The following is a 21,542-nucleotide window of genomic DNA, read 5'->3' as shown; positions in this document are numbered from 1 at the left end:
ACAAAAGATATGCTAATAAAAAATTTAATTAAATAAAATCAAATCAAATCAAAACAATTGTATTTTCAGAATCAATACCAAATAATTCTCTAAAAGCAATAAAAAAAAAAACCTCTCGCAGCAGGACTGGGCGGCATACAAAGTAGTATTTTCTGTACAAGTATACTAAGAGCCGGAATCAAAATTCCTGAGGTAGAATGATGGCATCAAGACATTGTTAAAGATTTCGTACCAACAAAACGAATCAAGCAGCATTTGCCGTGCCAGCTCCATCTAAGTTTGGTCATCTGCGGTGGTAGTTTCAGGTTTTGTCTTGGGTTTTGATAAAGGCAGCGTTTGTGTCTGAAGCTGGAAAATCAAATTTTCACGTGACTCCTGCAAGTTTAGTGATGTGTAAACAGACATTCCGGCGAGAGCTGTGAGGGCTCCGCAGATGCTCACAAACCCAGGATCTGAACCAAAAATTAGAAAACCTCCTAGGAGGATCACACAAGACTTGAACTGTCCGAGAACAACATGAGATGTTGCAGAAGTTGCCCTGAATGAGAAAGAATGACACCCAGTTACAAAATTATGAGAGGTAAAATCATGGATAGACAAGGAGTGATTAGAAGCTCACCCAAGTGCCAAAGCCCCAGACCATTGTAGGAGAAAACCAAGGAGAGCTGTCAGAAAAATAGCAGATGAGCTGTACAGATCCCACTTGAATGATAACAGTCCTGGTGGATCCAAGCATGGCATCAAGGCTACTAGGAAAAAAATCGTTACAGGCGTTGTCTTCCACATCAACCTACAAATTTAAGGAATCTCACTCTTATTATATGAGATTTGAGACTGATTGCTTAATCTAGTTTGCAAAAGCAGAACAGGGTTTCATTTACTTACGCAAGAGCAGTCCAGTTCGCATGTTGTTGTAGATTAGACCACAAAATCTTATTTATTGAGCTTGGAATTATCCATGCAATTGCAATGCAAGCACCAAAGAAGTTGAACTCCAAATCTTTCACTGTTGCAACTGCCACACCTCCTGAGACGACAACCAAAGCCAAAACCTGCAGAATTACCAGAGTCATTGACAAGCCATTACTGGCCGTGTTCATTCAACTATCTGTATTTTCAAAAAGAATTCGTTGAGACTTTTTTAAGGGAACTAAAGTTCAAAACGGTGACCTTCTTGTAGGAAATTGTTTTCCTAAAGAGAATGAACTCTGCAAGAACAATGGAAGGAGTGACTGCAATTTTAGCCATCTGATAGAAACCAACACTGCACAAGAACTGAAGAGTAAGGAAACAGGACTCTGCTTACTTTAAAAGAGAGATTTTTGAAGCCTACACACAAACCTGTTATGGTTTAGACTGGCATTGGCAAGACCGGATGCAAAGGACATGACAACGCCCAATGAGAAGAGAGGAGCGAAAGGAGTAGCTTTAGAGGGAGGGGAAACTGGAAGCAATGACAATGCTCTAAGAATGCCAAGTAGAATCCATGAAGTGGAATAGTGGATTAATGTGAGGAAGATTGGAAAATTAAACCCAACTTTCTTCATCACCTGTACGTAATCATATAACCCAATATGAGATTTCTCTGATAACAGTTCATCCTGAAAAAACTTCCCATCTTTGGGATCCTATTCCTTCAATAAAATGGCATGAAATGGAAAGAACATACAGCCAAATACAAGTATAAACACAACAGCAGTAGGGCTGAAGTTTCAGAACCAAGCAGCAGTTGGGACTAGTTCCTTCAATGCCAGCAGGAACCTAAGCATGATACCTGAACTAACTACCTCATATGACAATAAATCTGAATTTTCTTTAAATCAAGCAGTAGCTGGTGCTGTAGCTCAATAACTATGCACACTGCTAAAATCGCTAACACGAACAAACTATCACATCCACATGTAACAAAGCAAGGAAAGGCATTAACTAATTTGTTTGCCATGATAACCCCCACAGCGGCTATGAAATTGAAGGTCATTGCCACAGCTGGTCCACAAAACCGTTGTTGCTGGCGCTTAGCTCCTTCTGAAGTCCGAATATCATTGTAAAGAGAACCTCTAAGTTCTTCCAATGCTTGACCTGATAATTCGAGTACAAGAAGTAAGAAATCCAAAAGCAAGAGGCACAAAGTCATGAGCAAGGGTAACTAAGTTCTGAGCATTTTTTTGCCTCCTTGAAATGCAAACAAATGGTTGTATAAACAAAGTTCGCAAAACTGTTTCGTATCCTTTTGTGTTCCCCCGTGCTAAATTCTAAAGCATCTACAAGAGGAATTTGACCACTATATATTGCCAAGAATGTATAAAGTATAAACCAGCTTTCAGTGAAATTCAATCACACGACATGGAACTTTGAAATACGCGAGGAATTGAGCTCAATACGTACAACCTACGTATTCAGTAATCAAAATAGAGAGAAAAAAGAGGCAGTTCAGAAAACCGAGAGACTTATCAATAGCAGAGGAAGCACCTTGAACATCAATGTTAAAGCTGCCTAACTAATGACAGCAGCAATAGTTTTGACTGAAAAATGAGATATGAAAACTGAGAATTTGTATTATGTAAACCATTAACAGATCACCCAAGTAATACATTATTGAATGCTCCAGGGAGAAGAAGAGAGGACAAGAGCCAGTAATGAAAGAAACAGGAGATGCATTTATGGTGATCAATCAATGATCCTGCAATCCTCAAAACCATGCTGATCTATGAATCCCACCACTAACAAACCAGTACCGAAAGAATTAAAACAATCACATTATGACAAAATGCTAATCCAAATACAAATGAAAACTATTTTATCATTTCAGTGTAAAGAAAACTCATACAACGTAAGAGAATAAAATGGGGCCATCACACACACACACACACACACACACAAAGAGGATTCATTTTTTTTGTAGATCAGAACCTGCTTCTCCTGCATCACTGTCTTTCCTCTTGATGAACTTCCTCGCATTGTTGCCCAGCAATGAATCAAGCAGACCCATAAGAATCAGATAGATGATTAGTTTCTCTCTGATCACTTACTAACACGAATGCATTGAACTCCTTGTCAAAATGCTTTGGCTGACGTGTATATAGAAGAAATGGAAATAATGTAATTAAATGGAAAGATAATGACAAATTCAATGGATATGTATTGGGAAAAAAAAACGGAGATGAAGAGAGTCCAACGTTTATATAGAAACAGGTTATATTTGGCAACGACAAAAATAAATAAAAAATAAATAAATAAATAAGGTGTGTTAAAATGACATAATAAGATCTTACAAAAGCTTGACACATACGATGTTTGCCACCTTTTCAAGCTGTTAGGATTCTGGTTGAGTTAAATATTCAGTAGATACAGATTTTAGTTCATATAGTTTTCCTTTGAAGTTAAGAAAACATCATTTTCACAACATCAAAACTAACAATTGGCCCTCTCTAGGCCAGTGTGATAATCTCTTCCCATTTTTTTATCCCTTTGCTGTTCTTCTCAAACTGCAACATTACTAGCAGGCCCAACAAACGGCATGTCCTTTCTTTGTATCATGCTTAAGTTTGATGATTTGCGCTAGTATGGAAAAGGCCAAAGCACCAAAAGTGATGTGCCTCCCAACCCACGTCTTGAGATTTTGAAAGCGTCAACTGTCAACCAACAAACTGCAACGTTGTTTTGTCTCTATGATCGTCACCTCTGCCCAACAACCAAGGGCTAACGAGCAGCTTGGAAACACAAGCATCTTCCTTCACACGTCTTGGAATGCCCTCTTATGCCTACATTTGGAAAGCAATGCTTGTGCCCAAAACATGATTTCTATCCCCCTTTTTTTAATACGACTGACCATGTTGCAAATCTATGAATTAATTTTAAATTCAATAACAAAACTTTAAATTATTTTTATTTTTATCATGTAAATAATGATGATCATACTCCCAAGGTTACATTCTGTTAATATTTCAAGATAAAAGGGCAGAAACATAGAATAAGTTCAGTGAATTTTTTGTACTTTCGACATTGTATGATCCCTCAATCCAGCAAAACATCATCCGCACACTTAAGATTTGGTTTTGATATGAATAGCTTAAAACTAGATTGGTTAGATGCTTCACTCTACCTCAACAAACATGTTAGCCTATTGTAACTAGGTTGTTTCTGGGCTTGGTTTGAAGCTGATAACAGTTCAATCAGGGAAGCCAGTACGGATAAACTTTCTATTCCTTAACCCGGTCAATATATATATATATATAATCAATCTCTCACTTGATCGAATGAATAGAATGGAGATTACTATGTTTAAACAAAATGAAAGAAATGATTGCAAACAAGCAATTATAGATTGTTGCAACAAGAATGACTCATGGGTTTTCTGCAAGGCGTAGCTCCAGGCACTCATTTTCCTTCACAATGGCATCAAGGTCTGCTTGCAGCTTATCCACGTTTAAACTTCGGGACGCCATGGCTGCTAGCTTCTTTTCAAGTTCAGTCATTTCTCTGCTTATTCTATCAGTGGTAAGGATTTTCTCAGAAATCTGACCGAAGCAGTCGTGTAAGCTAGTGAGGAGCCTATAAGCCTTCCGTCCTACCAGGTCTCTCTTTGCTTCCCTGTGGAAAGAAGCTTCTCTTAGTAAATCAAGCAAATGAATATTTTATTCTTTCAACATCAGGGAAGACCAAATTTGAAGATCAAAAAACCAAAAATTCCGTACCTACACACTATTTCATCTAGAACAGCATATGTTCGATGAAGGCGATCTTGGATAGAGTTACTCTCCAACTGAAGCTCCCTAGTTTCTTTTAAGATCCTCTTTATATCAGCATCCTGTTTCTGACTACTTTTTGTAATCTCCTTTATCCGCTCAATATAGGATGTTCTAGATGGAAGTTTAGGCTGCTTCTCAAGATCTGCAGAAAGTTTAGAATGTTCCTCCTCCCTATAGAATTGCAAGAAATCTGCAATAAGAGTATGAAAAGATATTTGTAGAATTCTCTCATTATAATTTAACTTTATAAGCACACCTCTTTGTAATTTCAGACAACACCAACTGTTTTTCGTGCTCAAGTTCCCTCAACTTTTGGAGCTTTTCTTGAGAACCTGGTATGTTTGCATACAGGGACTCCTCTAGGTTTCTCTTCTTGTCTTCCAGAGGCATTCTGAAAGCATCCCTGGAATTGATCAAACACACCAGAAAAATCAAGACTTCAATCTCAGTCCAGTAGAGTACTACACTGCTTTTGAAAAACAAGAATCTCCGATTTACAATATCTTATATGTATCCAAGCACCTGACTAAAAGATTTCTTTCCAGAGTAAGACGCTGTATTAATGAAAATCAAGACTTCATAGAACAGAACCATATCTTACCACTGTGACTTCAATTCTGTAATATTGCACCTTTTGGCATCCACTTGCCCTTTAAGCTGCTCAAAGCAGAAGTCAATAGAATTCTGATCACCAAATGCCATTTCTGCTGCTGCCTTTAACAATTCAAGTTCTTCCTCAAGATGCTGTAATTCTGATGTCTTTGCAGTAACCTCCTCTGTGAGCACTTTTTCTTCATTTCTTAATTCTTCTTTCTCAATTATTACCTGATAGAAGAACAAATATACGCAAAAAAAATCATCAAAACCTTTTATTTTCAAAATTGCTTTCACAAAAATGATAGTACTCCTTTTTTTTTTTCTTTTCAAGATTTGTTTCTGGATTCAAATTTATGAATCGGATCAATTTTGTTTCTTGGTTAAACTCATGATTTTGACTGCTCTATCCAAATCTACATCATCTCAAATAAGCATATACCATGGATGGCTGCTCTTCAATAGAAATCGCTTTCTGAACATCCTTATCATCTCCCGCGGCAGCTGTTTCTTCATTTCCAAACAGATCTCTTCCTGACTTTCCTTCTTCATCAAAAAGTTCTCCATAAAAAAAAGCAGGTAACTTGTCCTTGCCGAGATTTTGTCTGCTCAAGCCAATAAAGGGTATGTCTTCAGCCTCTGGCACTGCATTATGGAGACTAGGATCTTCCAATTTTTCTCTCTGATGATTAAGATCTAACCTTCCACCAATATTAGAGCCATCCTCCTTGGTTTTCCCTCTAGCATTCACATCCTTCACCTCAGCTATTTTGACAGGTCGAGTCGACTCAGTAAGCCTCTCCACCAAGAATCTAGTCAACTTATGGAGGTCATCTTCAGAAGGATAGAGGAGCTGCCGCAAGCAACACAGTTAATCTGTTTTAAGCATAGTTTTAAAAACAGTAATAAGAATAGAGCAGCAACCAGAAAGCGGAAGCAGATTCAGGCAAGACCAAACAGTTGGATGTGAATAACAGAATGACCCCATAATTCTACTCTTATGATTGGATAAAATAGAACCTAAAAATTAATACTTCCATGAATTAGCATAGGAAAGACCCATGGATTCACTCAAAAAAGAAAAGTAGCAGTGAGTAGAAGAAATTCCATATTAACTCATTCTTGTTCTTCTTCTTCTTCTATAGCACATACATATTAGAGAGGAAGCTAACTAAATCACATAACCTTAATTACAAAACAATTAGTGATGGGTTTGATTACCTTAATATAGCTCATGTCTCCAATAAAACCAAGTCGCTTTATAGCTAAACCCATGTCCGCACACATCTTCAGCTTGTCAATCGCCGCATCCGGCAGAGTTGTAGGCAACGAAGCCGTTTGATCTATCAAATTAACACACTGAGCGCAGATGGAGACGAAGGTTTCCGGACTCAAGTCTCCGATCGATGTAACGTTGTCCGGGATCCAAATGCCGGCGCTTTCGAGTGAACTTAACAGTGTCTGCTTACGAGATTCTGATTCTTCCATCATTCGGTGCTTTTCTTTTCTTTTCGGCTTTGGGGTTTCAGGAAGAATTCAAACTTTTAGTGTTGTTCATCTTGTTGGGTTTCAAGTTTCGACCTTGTCTCCATTTTTTGAGTTAATTTATCTAATTTGGCAAAACTAATTTAATTAGTCCTTATAGTTTAGAAATTATATATTTAATCCCCTATATTTTAAAATTCATTGATAACTTAACCCATTTCTAAAATTCAATTCCGTCCATTAGAAAATTAAACATTAATACCAGTTTGAAATTATAAAAAAAAAAACATACTATATAAATTACAAAGAATTTGATTAAGCATTTTTAATAAGAATTACTCTCTCGAAATGAAAAACTGTTTTATATGAATAACTTCATTTAAAAAAAAATCAAATTTTTTTCCCTTTTTGTTAAGTTCTACCTTTCAAAAATTTTCTTTTGATTTTTTTATTTAATATTTTATTAATTTTAAATTGATTGTCAAAATTTGTTTTAGTTACTTTCTATTAAGTTATTACAATATCAAATAAACATTTTGATATTTAATTAGTACTTTATTTTTACAAGTATCTATTTTTATTATCATATCATTAAATAAAAAATAAACTTTTAAAACATAATGAAGTCTATAATCTAGATCGCAAGTTTTGTGAGATAAGCTATAAAGTTTAATCGATCTAACATGTTTTTGTTTTAATATTAAAAAAAATATTATCTTAAAATTTTAAAACCAAACCATACTTTTACCGATCATGCGGGTTGTTTTTAGACTCGTCAAGTCAACTAAGTCATGTAGGGTTAACTTCTATGCAGGTTAATTTTATCCAAGCATGACAAGGAATCAAGTCAAGAAGTTTCAAGATTGACTCGTTGCGTTCGGTTTAATAACAATGCAAATAGCTTCTTTTTTAATAATAATAAAAAGTACTATCTTCCATTTTTTTTCTTTCCATGGAATCCTTGTTGACTTTTTTTTTTATCAATTTCATTTTAAACATTTACTTGATATAGAATTAATTTTCATAATTTGTTTTGATTTGCTTTCTATTGGGTTATTGTAGTCTCAAACAAATATATTGATATTTGGTTGGTACTGAATTCTAAAAACATATATTTTTATTATCATATCATGAAGTAAAAATTAGTTTTAAAAAACAAAATTTTTAAACCTAGTTGAATCTATAATCTGAATTGCAAGTGTGGTGGGTTAAGTGACGAACTTGAGTCAATTTAATATGTTGTCATTTTAATATATTTAAAAAAAAAAAAAAAGATTTCATCTTGAAATATTTTTTAAAGTTAAATCATATTTTTTTTATATGTTTTCTAGTTTATTTTTATGCTCATTAAATTTACTAGATTATATTAAGATAATTTTTACAGGGTTAATTTAAAATCACAACCAGGTAAAAATAGGATTTAATATTGGATTACTAAATCAGGTTTGATAATAATTTAAAATAATTTCTTATAACTTAACATTTATTTTAAAGTTGAAAATCTTTTTGATCGAAGCTGAGTTGGGCCACTAGTTAAGATCTATTACTATTTATATTTAAACACAACTAGTTTTGAAATAATAGGATTGTTTGCAGAACTTGTCTCAAGTCAAATACATATGCAAAGGAGTTAGCTTGAAGATGGGGATTTACCGTTTGTGTTCGTGGGTCTATTTTGAGTGCTTCGAATTTGAAACCTACAGAAAAAATTCACGAACATTATATGTATATATTTCTTGGTCTACCTATCCACATGATGGTTAAAAATTCACGAACATTATATATATATTTCAAAAAATAAAAAAGAAAGAAAAAAGAAAGAAGAGAGCATTGTTTCGTGTTCTTGGAACCCCTAATATTGAAACAAAAAAACCAAGGAGAAAGAGAGGTAGGCAAAATGGTTGGGAAGGCATAGAGGAACATAAAGAAGAGCTGCTTTTCTACTTTCTAGTCTTGAGTTTAGGCATTAAAAGCATGTGGCCTACCGAACAAAACCTTTCCTCGCTATATAGGCAAGCTTTTGGTTTATTACGGTTGATTCACTTAACATTGCAGATTTTGATTCACAAGGTATTAGCTAGAAATAGATACAGTGCTTCTGGTTTTTTGCATGGTATATGAATATGGAAACCAAGAGAGAGGAAGAGATAGAGGACATGTCATCACTGTCCCCTCCAACAATGGGGTCTATGCAGATTGCAGGGAGCAACGGGTTTGGCCACAGCATAGACTTCATGTCTGAAGCCTACCTTAGAAATAGGTATTCTGGGATTGATATTGAGGAAGATTGCTTGGCTATGAATAAAGATCGCCCTCTTCCAATATTTCTCAAGGTGATCAATGCTCAATCCCTTCTTTCTCATCTTGTTTATTTGTTTATGGTTGTCTTGTAAGGTTTTTTTTTTATTATTATTCTCTTAAGAACGCATGATCAGCTTCTTATTGACAATAATCTTTAGTTTCCAAGCCCTAGCTAGTCAATATGGCAAGATAACTATAGATAAATCGAGTCATGGTTGTGCTAAATCTATGCATTGCAGTTTGAAGATGTGGAGTATAAGGTGAGGAATAGCAAAGCTTCCTCTGCCAACCCAGTGAAGGCAGTGGTTTCAAAGGTAGCCTCACAGCTCAACTTGGATCACGATAACTACAAGATGATTTTGAAGGGTGTAACAGGAAGTGTTTGCCCTGGTGAAATCCTCGCCTTGATGGGTCCTTCTGGTAGTGGTAAGACAACCTTGTTAAAGATAATAGGAGGAAGATTGAGTGAAAATGTTAAAGGAAGAATAACATACGATGACATTGCTTATAATGCAGTCATTAAGAGAAGGTTAGCCACCATTAAAGAGAGCTTAATTTTGTCTCGTTCATAGGTGATTGAATAAGTCGTTATTATCTGTCAATGTTCTCCCTTGGAAGTTAATTATCTGTGCACAGGATTGGATTTGTGACTCAAGATGATGTGCTCTTACCACAACTCACAGTGGAAGAAACTTTAGTCTTTGCTGCTTTCTTGCGACTTCCAGGAAACATGAGCCGGCAACAGAAGTATGCCAGAGTTGAGATGATTATAAAGGAGCTAGGCATCGAAAGGTAATACATGGCACCTAATCAGGACAACAGGTAGTTGTGTACTCTAAATGAAAACTTTGTAAGAAGCTTCTTTCATGGTCACAGATGTCGTCACTCAAGAGTTGGAGGGGGATTTGTTAAGGGGATATCTGGAGGAGAAAGAAAAAGAACCAGCATTGGTTATGAAATTCTCGTCGACCCTTCATTACTGTTACTTGATGAACCAACTTCAGGCCTTGATTCCACATCAGCCAATAGACTCCTTCAAATCCTCCAAGGGCTAGCTAAGGTGCCAAAGTAGATGTATTACATTTAGCAAAACTCTTTTAAGTTATGTGAAAAAGTCCTGAAAAGAATATGTTTGGTGGTCTACAGGCAGGAAGGACAATAATTACTACAATCCACCAGCCTTCGAGCAGAATATTCCACATGTTTGACAAGCTTCTCCTGATATCAGAAGGCTACCCTGTGTACTATGGGAAGGCTAGAGAATCCATGGAATATTTTTCTTGTTTGAGATTCATTCCAGAGATAGCGATGAACCCTGCAGAGTTCTTGCTGGATTTAGCAACCGGGCAAGTGAATGACATAAGTGTGCCTGAAGATCTATCAGCACCACATGGAGTCCTTGATTCTGAAAAGGCAGTAATCAAAGTAATTAATAGCTCTTGATTTAATGATCTCTTCTCTCTGACCATTTTTTCTTATACATGAACCTCTAAGATTAGCTTATTCTGTGTATGCTGCATTTAGTACCTTCATCTGAAATACAAAACTCAGCTGGAGCCAAAAGAAAAGGAAGAGAATCACCAGAGCAAAAGGGTACCTGAGCCTCTTCAATTGGCGATCCAAGTAAAAAGGGATTGGACACTTAGTTGGTGGGAGCAGTTCGTCATAATGTACAAGAGAACATTTAGAGAGAGGTGTAGAGATTATTTCGATAAGCTGAGGCTCGTCCAGGCACTAGGAGTAGCAGTATTGCTAGGCCTTCTTTGGTGGAAATCAAAAACTGGAACTGAGGCTCAATTAAGGGACCAGGTTAATTGATTTCCATGAAACATTTTACGCAACTACAAGTAGAATCAAACTAAAATATTCGAGATAGTTTAATGTTCCTGTAATTGCAGGTTGGTTTAATGTTCTACATCTGCATTTTCTGGACATCATCATCAATATTCGGAGCAGTATATGTCTTTCCATTCGAGAAGATCTATTTGGTGAAAGAAAGGAAAGCAGACATGTACAGACTAAGTGTATACTATGTGTGCAGCACTCTGAGTGACATGGTAGCTCATGTATTCTATCCAACATTTTTCATGGTCATAGTGTACTTCATGGCAGGGTTCAAGAGAACAGTCCCTTGCTTCTTCTTCACACTGTTTGTCATGCTATTGATAGTCATCACAAGCCAAGTAAGTAGAAACAAATAATATTCACACACGTACATGCAAATATCTATACGAGCACCAAGTAATTGATGTATTTCTGTGTGATAAAAAGGGAGTGGGAGAGCTATGTGGAGCTGCAAGTTTGAGTATCAAAAGAGCTGGGATGTTTGCTTCTTTGATATTAATGTTGTTTCTTCTTACTGGAGGTTACTACGTCCAGGTAATTTCCTAATCTCAAGGGCTTGATCTGCATACATCGTCATGTGTTCCCGAGACTAGCTAAAGGGTTGCGTTTTCTCCTCGCAGCACATTCCGAAATTCATGCAGTGGATGAAGTTCTTGTCTTTCATGTTCTACGGGTTTAGGCTTTTGTTAAAAGTGCAGTATGATGGTGATGAATTATACGAGTGCGAGAGCGAAGGAGGGTGTCGGCCTCTGCAGAGCTCACCTTCATTTGACATGGTTAACCTGAAAGGTGGCTTGCAAGAAGTCTGGGTGCTGCTAGCCATGGCTCTTGGATACCGGCTAATTGCTTATTTTTGTCTCCGCAGGAGGATTAATTTATGTCATCTTTGAATTGGATCCATGATTCCAACCTTCTTATTTACTAAAAGTGTGTTGCATTTTCCATAATACTAAAACAATTCCTCTATTTATCCATGAAAGTTACTATTGATGAATTACATGTCTGGATGCTTGATCTATCATCATTCATTATTTCTTTATTGTTGTTGTTATTATTACAGCATTCATTAATTATATTAATTTTGAACCAATTTGCTTATATTTAGGGTATTTTAGAGTGTAATAGACATTATTTTTTAAAATATATTTTGCCTAGAAATATATTAAAATAAAAAAAATTATTATTATTATTTCTAACATCAGCACATCAAAACAATTACAAAATAAAAAAAAATAATTTGAAATTAAAAAAACTTCAAAGCTTACAAAAATTTAAAATTAACTGTCGACTATGAAATTAATCCTCGGATTACCCCACTACATCTAATTAATTTTATCAAATATACTAAAACATTTAGGTTTTTCATGAACAATGAAGCACTTTGTCTTCATTTTTCTTTTTTTCTTTTGTAATTAAATTATTTTTTAGCAATGAAATTAGGTTTCAAATCATGGTAAAATTATCAAATTAAAAAACAGATGATTGAATTGTATAATATAGAAAAAAAATATGGTTAATCATAAATTTATAATAATTTTTATTTTGATTTAAAAATTTATTTGGTTTAATTTTTAAATTTAAGAGAAAATAGAAAAACTAGAAAGTAATTTATTCTTAAAATTTTATTTTCCAGCCCTAAAAATAATTAATTTCTTGGAATCTTATTATCTGGACCAAAACAATTTGTTCCTGAAATTTTATTTTTCCATCCCCATACCAATTTATTTCTAGGAATTCTATTATCCCACCTTGAATGTAATTTATTTCTTGAAATATGTCCATCACAGAGTGTATTCGGCATTGATTGAGAAATCAGCATCCCCTGTTAGCTATCAAGATCAAAACAATCAAATCACAGGAGGTGACGCTGTAAACACACAGCCAGGAATCTGGGCTTGAATGCCTCTTTTCTTGGGTCATTGAATTGTACAGTCTAAGATCCTGCGTTGATTTGGAGAGGGAGAGAAGAGATCATGGAGAGTTTTTTCCATCCCTTGATCCTGATTGCGACGCTGACGGTGATGAGATTCATGCCCCTTTTAACCCTAACCCAAGCTCCTGTTCATCATGGACAATGAGAGAGATGTGTTTGAAAAGACAAATTTTGCTTTCTTTTTTTTCTAATTTTAAAAACCATGATAAAGTAAAAGTAATTTTTTTCTAATATTCTTTTTAATTAATATTATTATATTAAAGTTTAGAAACTCGTCCAATTATACCTTGCTTTTAAAATAAGATTTGAACTTTTTTTTATGATAACATTGTTAATTAATTTATATATAAAAACAAGTATACAAATCTAATATGCATTTTTTAAAAAAATTGTCCATCAATAATAAATAATAATAAAAATTTATTTTTTATGTTAGCTTTTTATATAATTTTTAAAAATTAATTATTTTGTATTCTTTTATACTATTACATCATAATTATCACAATTTTTTTTCCAAAAACATTACCCTAACATCTTATAGTTTAATTAAAACTTTATTTTCTTATCAAGTTTTGAAAAATTATAATTTGCATCTTAAATTTTTATGTGCACAATAAAACTTAATGTATTTATTAAAAAAATTAATAAAAAATATTTAATTTTTTACAGGTTTATTATTCTTTTTCATTAAATAACTATAGAGCCTCCAAACCACAAAAAAAAAAAAAAAAAAAATTGATTTTTGCCCAAATAAAAAACCTAAAAGCCAAGATTTTTGTGTTAGTTTGCTTTCAACTTTAGATTTCTATGGAAACACCAGCGTCATCCATGGCCCTCTTCCGCAGCCACACACTGACCAATGATAACCTTACTTCTCCCCACGACAATGGCCCAGGAGAAGAAAGAGGATAACCAAAAAAAAAAAAAAAACCCTAAATTAGAATCGTGACCTGTCTTCTCCAAAAATCAATGTCTAAAAAAACTAATCCCCACCATGACAGATTTAGGGTTCTTTCTGAGTTAAAAAATAAACAATGTTTTTTCATTTAATAAATCATACTAGTTAAATAAAAAATACCAGTTTTGGGGGGGAAATGAGAGGAAATTAGACTAAAAGGTCGTATTTTATCCATAATTTAAATTATTTGGAATTTTTAAAATATTTATTTACTAAAAATAGGTTTTGAGAAACGCACCGTACAGCCACGGGTGTGCTGCTCGCGATCCATGCATAAACACAACCTTGCTTCCAATCATTTCATCAAACCAGATACCACAATTTATCCGCACTCTCTCTCTCCCCTGACTTCAAAGCTTAACTGCATCTATACCCTACCTGTCAACATCCCATTGGCCCTCCCTGTCTTGAACTCACTTTCTCCTGTCTCTCTCCTCTCTCAAGCTCAAAGCAGAATAATATCCAAACCCATCCGCCTCTGCAGAAGAATATTTGGCCATCTCTCTCTCTCTCTCCGTAGAAATTTGAAATCGGAAAAGATGGAATTGGTACCATACACGGACCCAAATTCCAAACAAGATTCCCTTCCATGGCAAGACATGTTTAGATCCGCCTCATACCGTAAACCCTCCACAACCCCACCCCCACCCTCGCCCCCACAGCCCAACGCGCCACCCCACGCGCCCAATGACCACCATCACCATAACAATAAAACTAGTGCTACTACCTTCTCAGCCTCAGGTGATCCCCAGGTACGCCTTGCTCTTTACATAGCCATGGCCCATGCTGGTCTTGCTTTCGCTATCTTCATTCTTTATTTCGTATGCAAGCTTTTGCAAGCGTACTTGAGGCCTATTCAGTGGGCTATTTTGTGTTCTATTCCTTTAAGAGGGATACAACAGACCCTTGTTGCTTTTTGGACTGAGCCTCTCCAGTTAGGTCTCACTGAGACTGTTCTTGCGGTTCCTGTTTCTATTTTTACGGTTTTTGTAGGCACCCTTGTTGATATTAAGGAGGTCTGTTTAAGGGTTTTTCTTAAAAAGTCAAAAGGAGACAGTTCTAGGAGACATAGGAGTGGTTTTTCTAAGTTATTAAGGTGGTTGCTGTCATTTGGTGTCTTTGTGATTTCTTATGAGAGGATTGGTGGTTTGGGCTCACTCTTGATTCTTGCTTCAGGCTTCTTGTGCAGTACCAAAACTGTAAATTCTACATTTTCCACTGTCTCTTCTCTTAGGAATTATAGTTTTAGGCGTAGTTCAATTACCCCATTTTTCACAAGAGGTGTGTTGAAGAGGTTGAAAACCATTGTGGCAATCGGATTGATTGTTGGTATGATTGTGGGGTCTTTGGCTGGATTGATATTCTTCTCTTACAAGATTGCTGTTGAAGGGAAAGACGCCGTCATCTCATTGAAATCACATGTGGAAGAGAGTAATTATGCAGAGAAGCTCGGCATCAAGCAGTGGATGGACGAGAATGATGTTCCTGGAATGGTAGATAAATACACCACAACATTCTATGAAACAGTGTCTGACCAGATAGATAGTTTAGCAATGCAGTATAATATGACTGAGTTTGTTACTGGGATTAGGCATTTTGTTATTAGTCCTCCAGCTAATACTTCTCAGCAATCAGTGGCGTTGATGAGCCCATCTCCTTATACAGAGAAGATGTTGAGCTTAAGGAAGAAAGTTCTCAATCAGGAATGGGGAGAAATCTATACAGAACTGGATGCAATCTTTAGGGAACTGATATTTACGCGAGAAGATCTAGTTGAAAAGGCAAAGGGGTATGCTGTTCAAGGGATGGAGGTGTCACAGCGTGTATTTGCTAGTAGTGCATCTGTTTTGGGTGGTGGCGCTAAGCTCATGCTGTCCATTGGAAACTCCATCATTTCTGGAGCAGCAGAGGTTTTCAATTTTGTATCTCAATCAGTGATATTCTTCTGGGTTTTGTATTACCTAATTACATCAGAGTCTGGTGGGGTGACTAATCAAGTGATGGGTATGCTTCCAATTCCAAAACCAGCTAGGATTAGATGTGTTGAGGTTCTCGACAAGGCAATTTCTGGAGTTCTCCTGGCTACTGCAGAGATTGCATTCTTTCAGGGATGTCTTACATGGCTTTTGTTTAGACTGTATGATATACACTTCTTGTATGTGTCGACCATACTTGCAATTTTCAGCCCCCTGTTTCCTATATTTCCACCTATGTTTGCAACAATTCCAGCTGCTGTGCAACTGGTGATGGAAGGGAGATACATACTGGCTGTTAGCCTGTCCATCATTCACATTGTGCTCATGGATTATGGTGCAACTGAAATTCAGGAGGATATACCTGGTTATAATGAATATCTTACTGGGCTTAGCATCATTGGTGGAATGACACTGTTCCCCTCTGCAATAGAGGTAACTAACACGTCTTATTTCCCATCACCTATCTATCATCATGGTTTCTCCTCAGTTGTTGTTTTGCAATTCTTGTGTGCTTGTTTCTACTTCCTTAAAACAGATTGGCGGTTTGACTGACTCCTAAAGTCACATCATGCTTAAGGAGATTACCTAAAGTTTAACCTGTATGATAGTTATTGGCTATTTTGGGTATTGATAGAGTTTCACTTTCTGATGAAGCCAATGATTTGGTTTGGAAGCTGTGTTATGTGCAGCCTTCTGTATTTTCTTACGGTTGAGTCAGTTTCTTGCTATGATAATTCAGTCCTGTCCATAGAGATTGGAAAGAGTTTCAAACTATCACCAAAGCATTTTTTTTGTGCTGAACACGAGAAGCTTTAGGTTTATAATAAATGTATACTGCAGTTTTTAAGAGAACAGGAGTCGAATTACCTCTCCTGGTTGCCGAGCCAAAATAAAACTTCATTGGTATAATTTGGTGTGATTTAGGACAGATTTGAGATGTCTGTTCTACAAAGGATTTGTGGACAGCTAGGGTTTATTGTTTGTGGAATTAGAGTAGAATAGGGCTTGTCAAGGAAGAGATAAGGAGAAATTAGTCTTGTGAACAGTAACTCGCAGCACTGTAGCAGGAAAACAGTAAACACAAGAAAGAAGAGAAAGTAGAAGAACAAGAGAACAGAGAAGAAACCTTAGGCACTAAACCTTCAAAATAACTCTAAAACTCAATTTATTTCACAACTCAACTTTGCTGAAAAATTAAACATAGCATCCCTGTTTTTAGAGATTAAGACTCCCTAAAAGAGTAGACTAGGATAACTAATCCTTGTTTGACTAGGAAATAAACTAAACAGGAATAAATTATTAAAGACTAAGACTCCAAATTCCTACATAGACTGGACCTTCACGTAATAATTCTGAAAATTGCTAAAATACAGCTGATTTGCAGAGCATGATGAAATTACAATTCCTGCTCCTGCTTACGAAATAAATCAAAGAATCTAAACCCCAAACATAGAAATCTACCGAGGACCACATATTTTTTCGACCAAAAAGACTTCTTGCATGATGAAGAATCACTTATTGTAGCTTTGGGTTTCCAGAGTGGATAATGTTTCTGTAAGTATAACATAGCCACTCCATCAGAGTGATTCAGGGGATTGTTGAGTGGTTGGACATCTTGTTTTGGTGGCCTTCCTTGAAACTACATTGTGCTTGAGTAATGCGAGCCTGCACTTTTCAGAGATTAGTTAGGTGGTAAAGCAAGCTCAACTTAGAGACCTTTCTTGATTTTTTAGGTATTTTGATGACCCCTGCCTAGGTAGGGTAAACATTTTATACATAGACATTTGTCTTCATTGTACTCTGCTAAGTATTTTCTTCAGATGAACTCAAGTAGTTATGAAGCTATTATGCATTTCTTGATTTTCTATCTTGTTTTTTTCTGTTAGCTGTTACAATTTTTTGATATATCATTCAACAGGGAGCAATCATGGGCCCGTTGATAACAACTGTTGTAATCGGTCTCAAGGATTTATACGTAGAATTTGTGCTAGAAGAGCCAAAGAAAACCAGTTAGCAGGACGCGGTTCGAGACTCTGCCCGAATGGGACTCTGGTGAAATCGTAGTTTGTGAGTTACTTAGGGAAGCACATATTCCTTTTCCAATTTGTTCACAGTGCCTTTCTCTGCCTGCACGGTGTGTTTGTTAGACTGCAAAGGTTTCTTCTTCTTCTTCTTCTTCTTCTTCTTCTTCTTCTTTCACCTGTTGCTGTCATGATGTAATGGCTTCTCTTTTATAGTTTATTGGTTGCTGGCAGCTCGATAAAAATTGAAATTGTATATTTCCCTGTATTTATTTTTGTAAGAAGGTGAGTCCCATGTATTGAACATATATGAGTAATTCATGTGTAAGATTCTTTGTTTTATTTAAAAATTGTTTAGGCATAGAACGTGCCCCTCATCTCCTTGCTTCCTGGGAGCAGCCATACAGGTTATTTGTTTGTAAGGACTTATTATCCAATGTCACCTTCAAGTCACTTGTTCATTGGAGAGAACAAGAACAGACCCTAGTTCCACCTGGGCTTAAAGCCTGAGCATATAGGCTTAACTAGCTATGTAAAAATAAATGTGCAAGTGTTTACATGTTTTTTTATACAACCACAAATTGAAAACTTATGCATAAATTTAATTAATTAAATAAATTGAGAAACAGCGGTATCAAATTAATCTATAAAACTTGTGCCTTGAATTATAAAAGTATGATAATCCTTTAAAAACAAAATATAATAAATTAGGAGGCTAAATTTTCAATAAGCAAAAGTGTTAAAAGAATGAGAAATATATAAAAAAATAATTAAAAAAACAGCTTTATTTAACTTGAGTAAACATGCTAAGCCTGTAAACCGAGTCTAAGAATAGGATTATTTTATATAAAGAAACTAAAATAAAATTATGAAACTCAACTCTAATTAACCTATTGTTAAAGGATAAAATAAAATAAAATAAAAATATTTTTTCTAAAAAAAATAATTTGAGTCATCTCAGGTTAACCCAGCAAATCTACAACCTGATTCATAAAACCAAGATAAGTTAATAGAAAGCAAATAAAAAAAATCACAAAGCCCAATTACCAACCAATTAAACTTGTGACCCGAGTTATGCGAACGAAATTACCTTATAGAAAGTAAATAAAAAATAATTATGATTCTCCGCTCTAAACCAACTCATTGTTAAAGGACAAAATCAGAAAATAAACAATATAAAAAAAATAAACCTGATTCAACTCAAGTTAACCTGAAAAACTTGCGACTTAGGTTATGAGACTAGGATAACTTAATGGAAATTAAAAAAAAATCATAAAGCCCAAATCCAAATCAACTAAATATTAAAGACCAAAATTCAAATTAAAAAATATCAAAAAAAGCCTCAAGTCAACCAGGACTAACTCTCTAAACCCGCGACACATGTCATGAAACTAAGATAACCCTTTAGAAAGCAGATTCAAAAGAATTATGAAGCTCAATTCCCAAATCAACCCAGTGTTATAGGGTGTAACTAGAAAAAAATCTGATTCTAAAAGAAAAGGAAAAAAAGCCCTAAGTAAACCTGGGCTAACTCATCAAGCTCATAACTAAGTTATGAGATCGAGATAACAAAAAAAATAACAAATTGGTGAAGCCCAATCTCTAACCTTTAAAGGATAAATTGAAAAAAAAAACTAAGAAAGGATTAAAAAAACCGAAGTCAACCTGAGGCTAACATTTCAATCTTGTGACTCATGTCATAAGGTTAGGATTACCACATAGATGACAAATCAAGAAAAATCATGGATTTAAATGACCAATCAACCCATTAATGAGGGATGAAATTACAAGAAAAAATTAAATTAAAAAAATCTAAAATAAAACAAATAGCAATAAAAAATAATGATTAAATTTGATTTAAAAATAAAATGACAAGACTTTTTGTTGTTTCATAGATAATGGTCCAGAAACCAAAGAGAGGAGAGGAGAGAAATAAGAAAGAGAAGGAAAAAAAAATGTAATGTTATGAGACCATTATAACCTTGTATGAAGTAAATCAAAATAAATTATGAAAGTTAATTCCTAATCAATCCAATTTTGAATGATAAAATTAAAAAATATATATTAAGATAAAAAAAAACAAATGACTCACGTCAACCTGAGTTAAGCTACCAAACTTGCGACCTTAGTCATGAGATTAAGATGACTCCATGGAAAAAAAAAAATATGAAGCTTCATTTTTAACAGATTTAATGTTGAAAGTTGAAATCAAGAAAAAAAATATTAAATCCATGACACTGCTATATAATACAACAAAAAGAAAATAAAAAATAATTATGTAACATAATTAACACAAAAAAATTTTAATATTAAAGTATGAAATTGAAAGAAAAAAAAATTGGTTGCTAGAGGATGAAATTGAAAAACAAAATCAATTAAAAAAAGACCTAAAAAAATAAATCAAGTCAATTGATATCAACCTCTAAAATTTCAACTCGGGTTATGAGATCAAGAAAACCACATAAAAAGTCAATCAAAAGAAATTATGAAGTCTAATTGTTTATCAACTCAATGTTGAATGATGAAATAAAAAAAATTAGAGAAAGCGACAAGAAAATAACTCAAGTCAATCCGAGTTAACTTGTTAAACTTGCAACATGGGTCGTGAGATCGGAATCAATTCATAGATAGAAAATAAAAATAAAAATTATGAAACCCCACTTCTAACATAACTAATGTAGAAGGTGGGAAAAAAACTAAATTCATGAGACCGGTATATAACTTAATAGAAAAAAAATAAAAAAAATCATGAAGCACAAAGTTTTGACGTTTTAAATTTGATCTTCATTTTTTTTATTGTTGTTTGTTTTACTTGGGATAGTTTTTTAAACTGATTTATTTTTACAACTTCATTCTCCTTAAGTTTTTTTCCCTATCAAATTTGATTCATATTCTTTTATTTTGGCAAATGTTTTAATTTTTCTTTCATATTTCATCCTTTTCCTTGAGACCGGTATATAACTTGATAGAAAGAAAATAAAAAAAAAATCATAAAGCACAATGTTTTGACCTTTTAAATTTGGTCCCTATTCTTTTTATTGTTGTTTGTTTTATTTGGGATAGTTTTTTCAACTGATCTATTTTTACAACTTCATTCTCCTTAAGTTTTTTTCCTATCAAATTTGATCTTTATTCTTTCATTTTGGCAATTTTTTTAATTTTTTTTTCATACTTCATCTTTTTCAGGTTCACCCGAGTTTGCTTTCCCCCACCCCCGATATTTAGGCTCGTTTTGTTTTCAGTTACATGCTATTTTTATTTATTTTCTTTACGTATAATTTTACACTAATTTTAAAAGTAACTCAAGTTATCTTGATTCTTTTATTTGTTGAATTTTGTTCTCTAATTTTTTAAATTGATGTTTTCTTTATAATTTCATTATTCAATATTTGGAATAAGTCTTTTAATAATTTATAAAATTAGAGTTCTTTTTAAATCCCAGCCCCTTTGAATTTCTTAATCTTTAAAATTTGGGGATTTGTTCCTCATTCTTTTGATTATTATTTTTTTAGTTTAAGATAATTTTTTGTTTTTTTACAATTTCATCCTCCTTAGATTTTGTTATTCCTATCAGATTTGATTCCTCATTATTTTAATTTTTATTTTTTTTACTTTGACAATTTTTTTAAATTGATATTTTTTTATTTCATTCATAAACATTAGATTAGTTGAGAATTAAGC

At 34.3% G+C, this 21,542-nt stretch overlaps 4 protein-coding genes across 4 annotated transcripts; 2 read left to right on the top strand and 2 right to left on the bottom strand.

The window, feature by feature from the left end:
• Positions 1-8: 8 nt before the first annotated feature.
• On the bottom strand, positions 9-3,170 carry LOC7487558 (nucleotide-sugar uncharacterized transporter 2). Its single transcript, XM_002298846.4, has 7 exons — positions 2,911-3,170; positions 1,928-2,079; positions 1,342-1,550; positions 1,171-1,264; positions 886-1,052; positions 620-790; positions 9-538 (listed from the first exon to the last, which is right to left on the bottom strand). Exons 1-7 carry the CDS (start codon positions 2,987-2,989, stop codon positions 274-276), a joined length of 1,137 nt encoding a protein of 378 aa, XP_002298882.2. The 5' UTR covers positions 2,990-3,170; the 3' UTR covers positions 9-273.
• A 1,015-nt stretch (positions 3,171-4,185) lies between these two features.
• LOC7485128 (uncharacterized) lies at positions 4,186-6,931 on the bottom strand. Its single transcript, XM_024593831.2, has 6 exons — positions 6,564-6,931; positions 5,785-6,195; positions 5,350-5,573; positions 5,005-5,151; positions 4,695-4,919; positions 4,186-4,590 (listed from the first exon to the last, which is right to left on the bottom strand). Exons 1-6 carry the CDS (start codon positions 6,831-6,833, stop codon positions 4,344-4,346), a joined length of 1,524 nt encoding a protein of 507 aa, XP_024449599.1. The 5' UTR covers positions 6,834-6,931; the 3' UTR covers positions 4,186-4,343.
• Positions 6,932-8,670: 1,739 nt separating this feature from the next.
• Positions 8,671-11,967, top strand: LOC7485127 (ABC transporter G family member 26). Its single transcript, XM_024594607.2, has 9 exons — positions 8,671-9,160; positions 9,368-9,657; positions 9,765-9,920; positions 10,005-10,188; positions 10,275-10,553; positions 10,653-10,937; positions 11,027-11,311; positions 11,400-11,507; positions 11,594-11,967. Exons 1-9 carry the CDS (start codon positions 8,945-8,947, stop codon positions 11,861-11,863), a joined length of 2,073 nt encoding a protein of 690 aa, XP_024450375.1. The 5' UTR covers positions 8,671-8,944; the 3' UTR covers positions 11,864-11,967.
• Positions 11,968-14,153: 2,186 nt separating this feature from the next.
• Positions 14,154-18,211, top strand: LOC7487557 (uncharacterized). Its single transcript, XM_002300357.4, has 2 exons — positions 14,154-16,272; positions 17,759-18,211. The coding sequence occupies exons 1-2, from the start codon at positions 14,404-14,406 to the stop codon at positions 17,852-17,854; spliced, it is 1,965 nt and encodes a 654-aa protein (XP_002300393.3). The 5' UTR covers positions 14,154-14,403; the 3' UTR covers positions 17,855-18,211.
• Positions 18,212-21,542: the final 3,331 nt, after the last annotated feature.

Source organism: Populus trichocarpa, chromosome 1, assembly GCF_000002775.5.
Source record: "Populus trichocarpa isolate Nisqually-1 chromosome 1, P.trichocarpa_v4.1, whole genome shotgun sequence".
Classification (NCBI taxonomy): domain Eukaryota; kingdom Viridiplantae; phylum Streptophyta; class Magnoliopsida; order Malpighiales; family Salicaceae; genus Populus; species Populus trichocarpa.
Note: the sequence above shows the minus strand (reverse complement) of the source record. Positions and strands in the feature narration are given on the sequence as shown.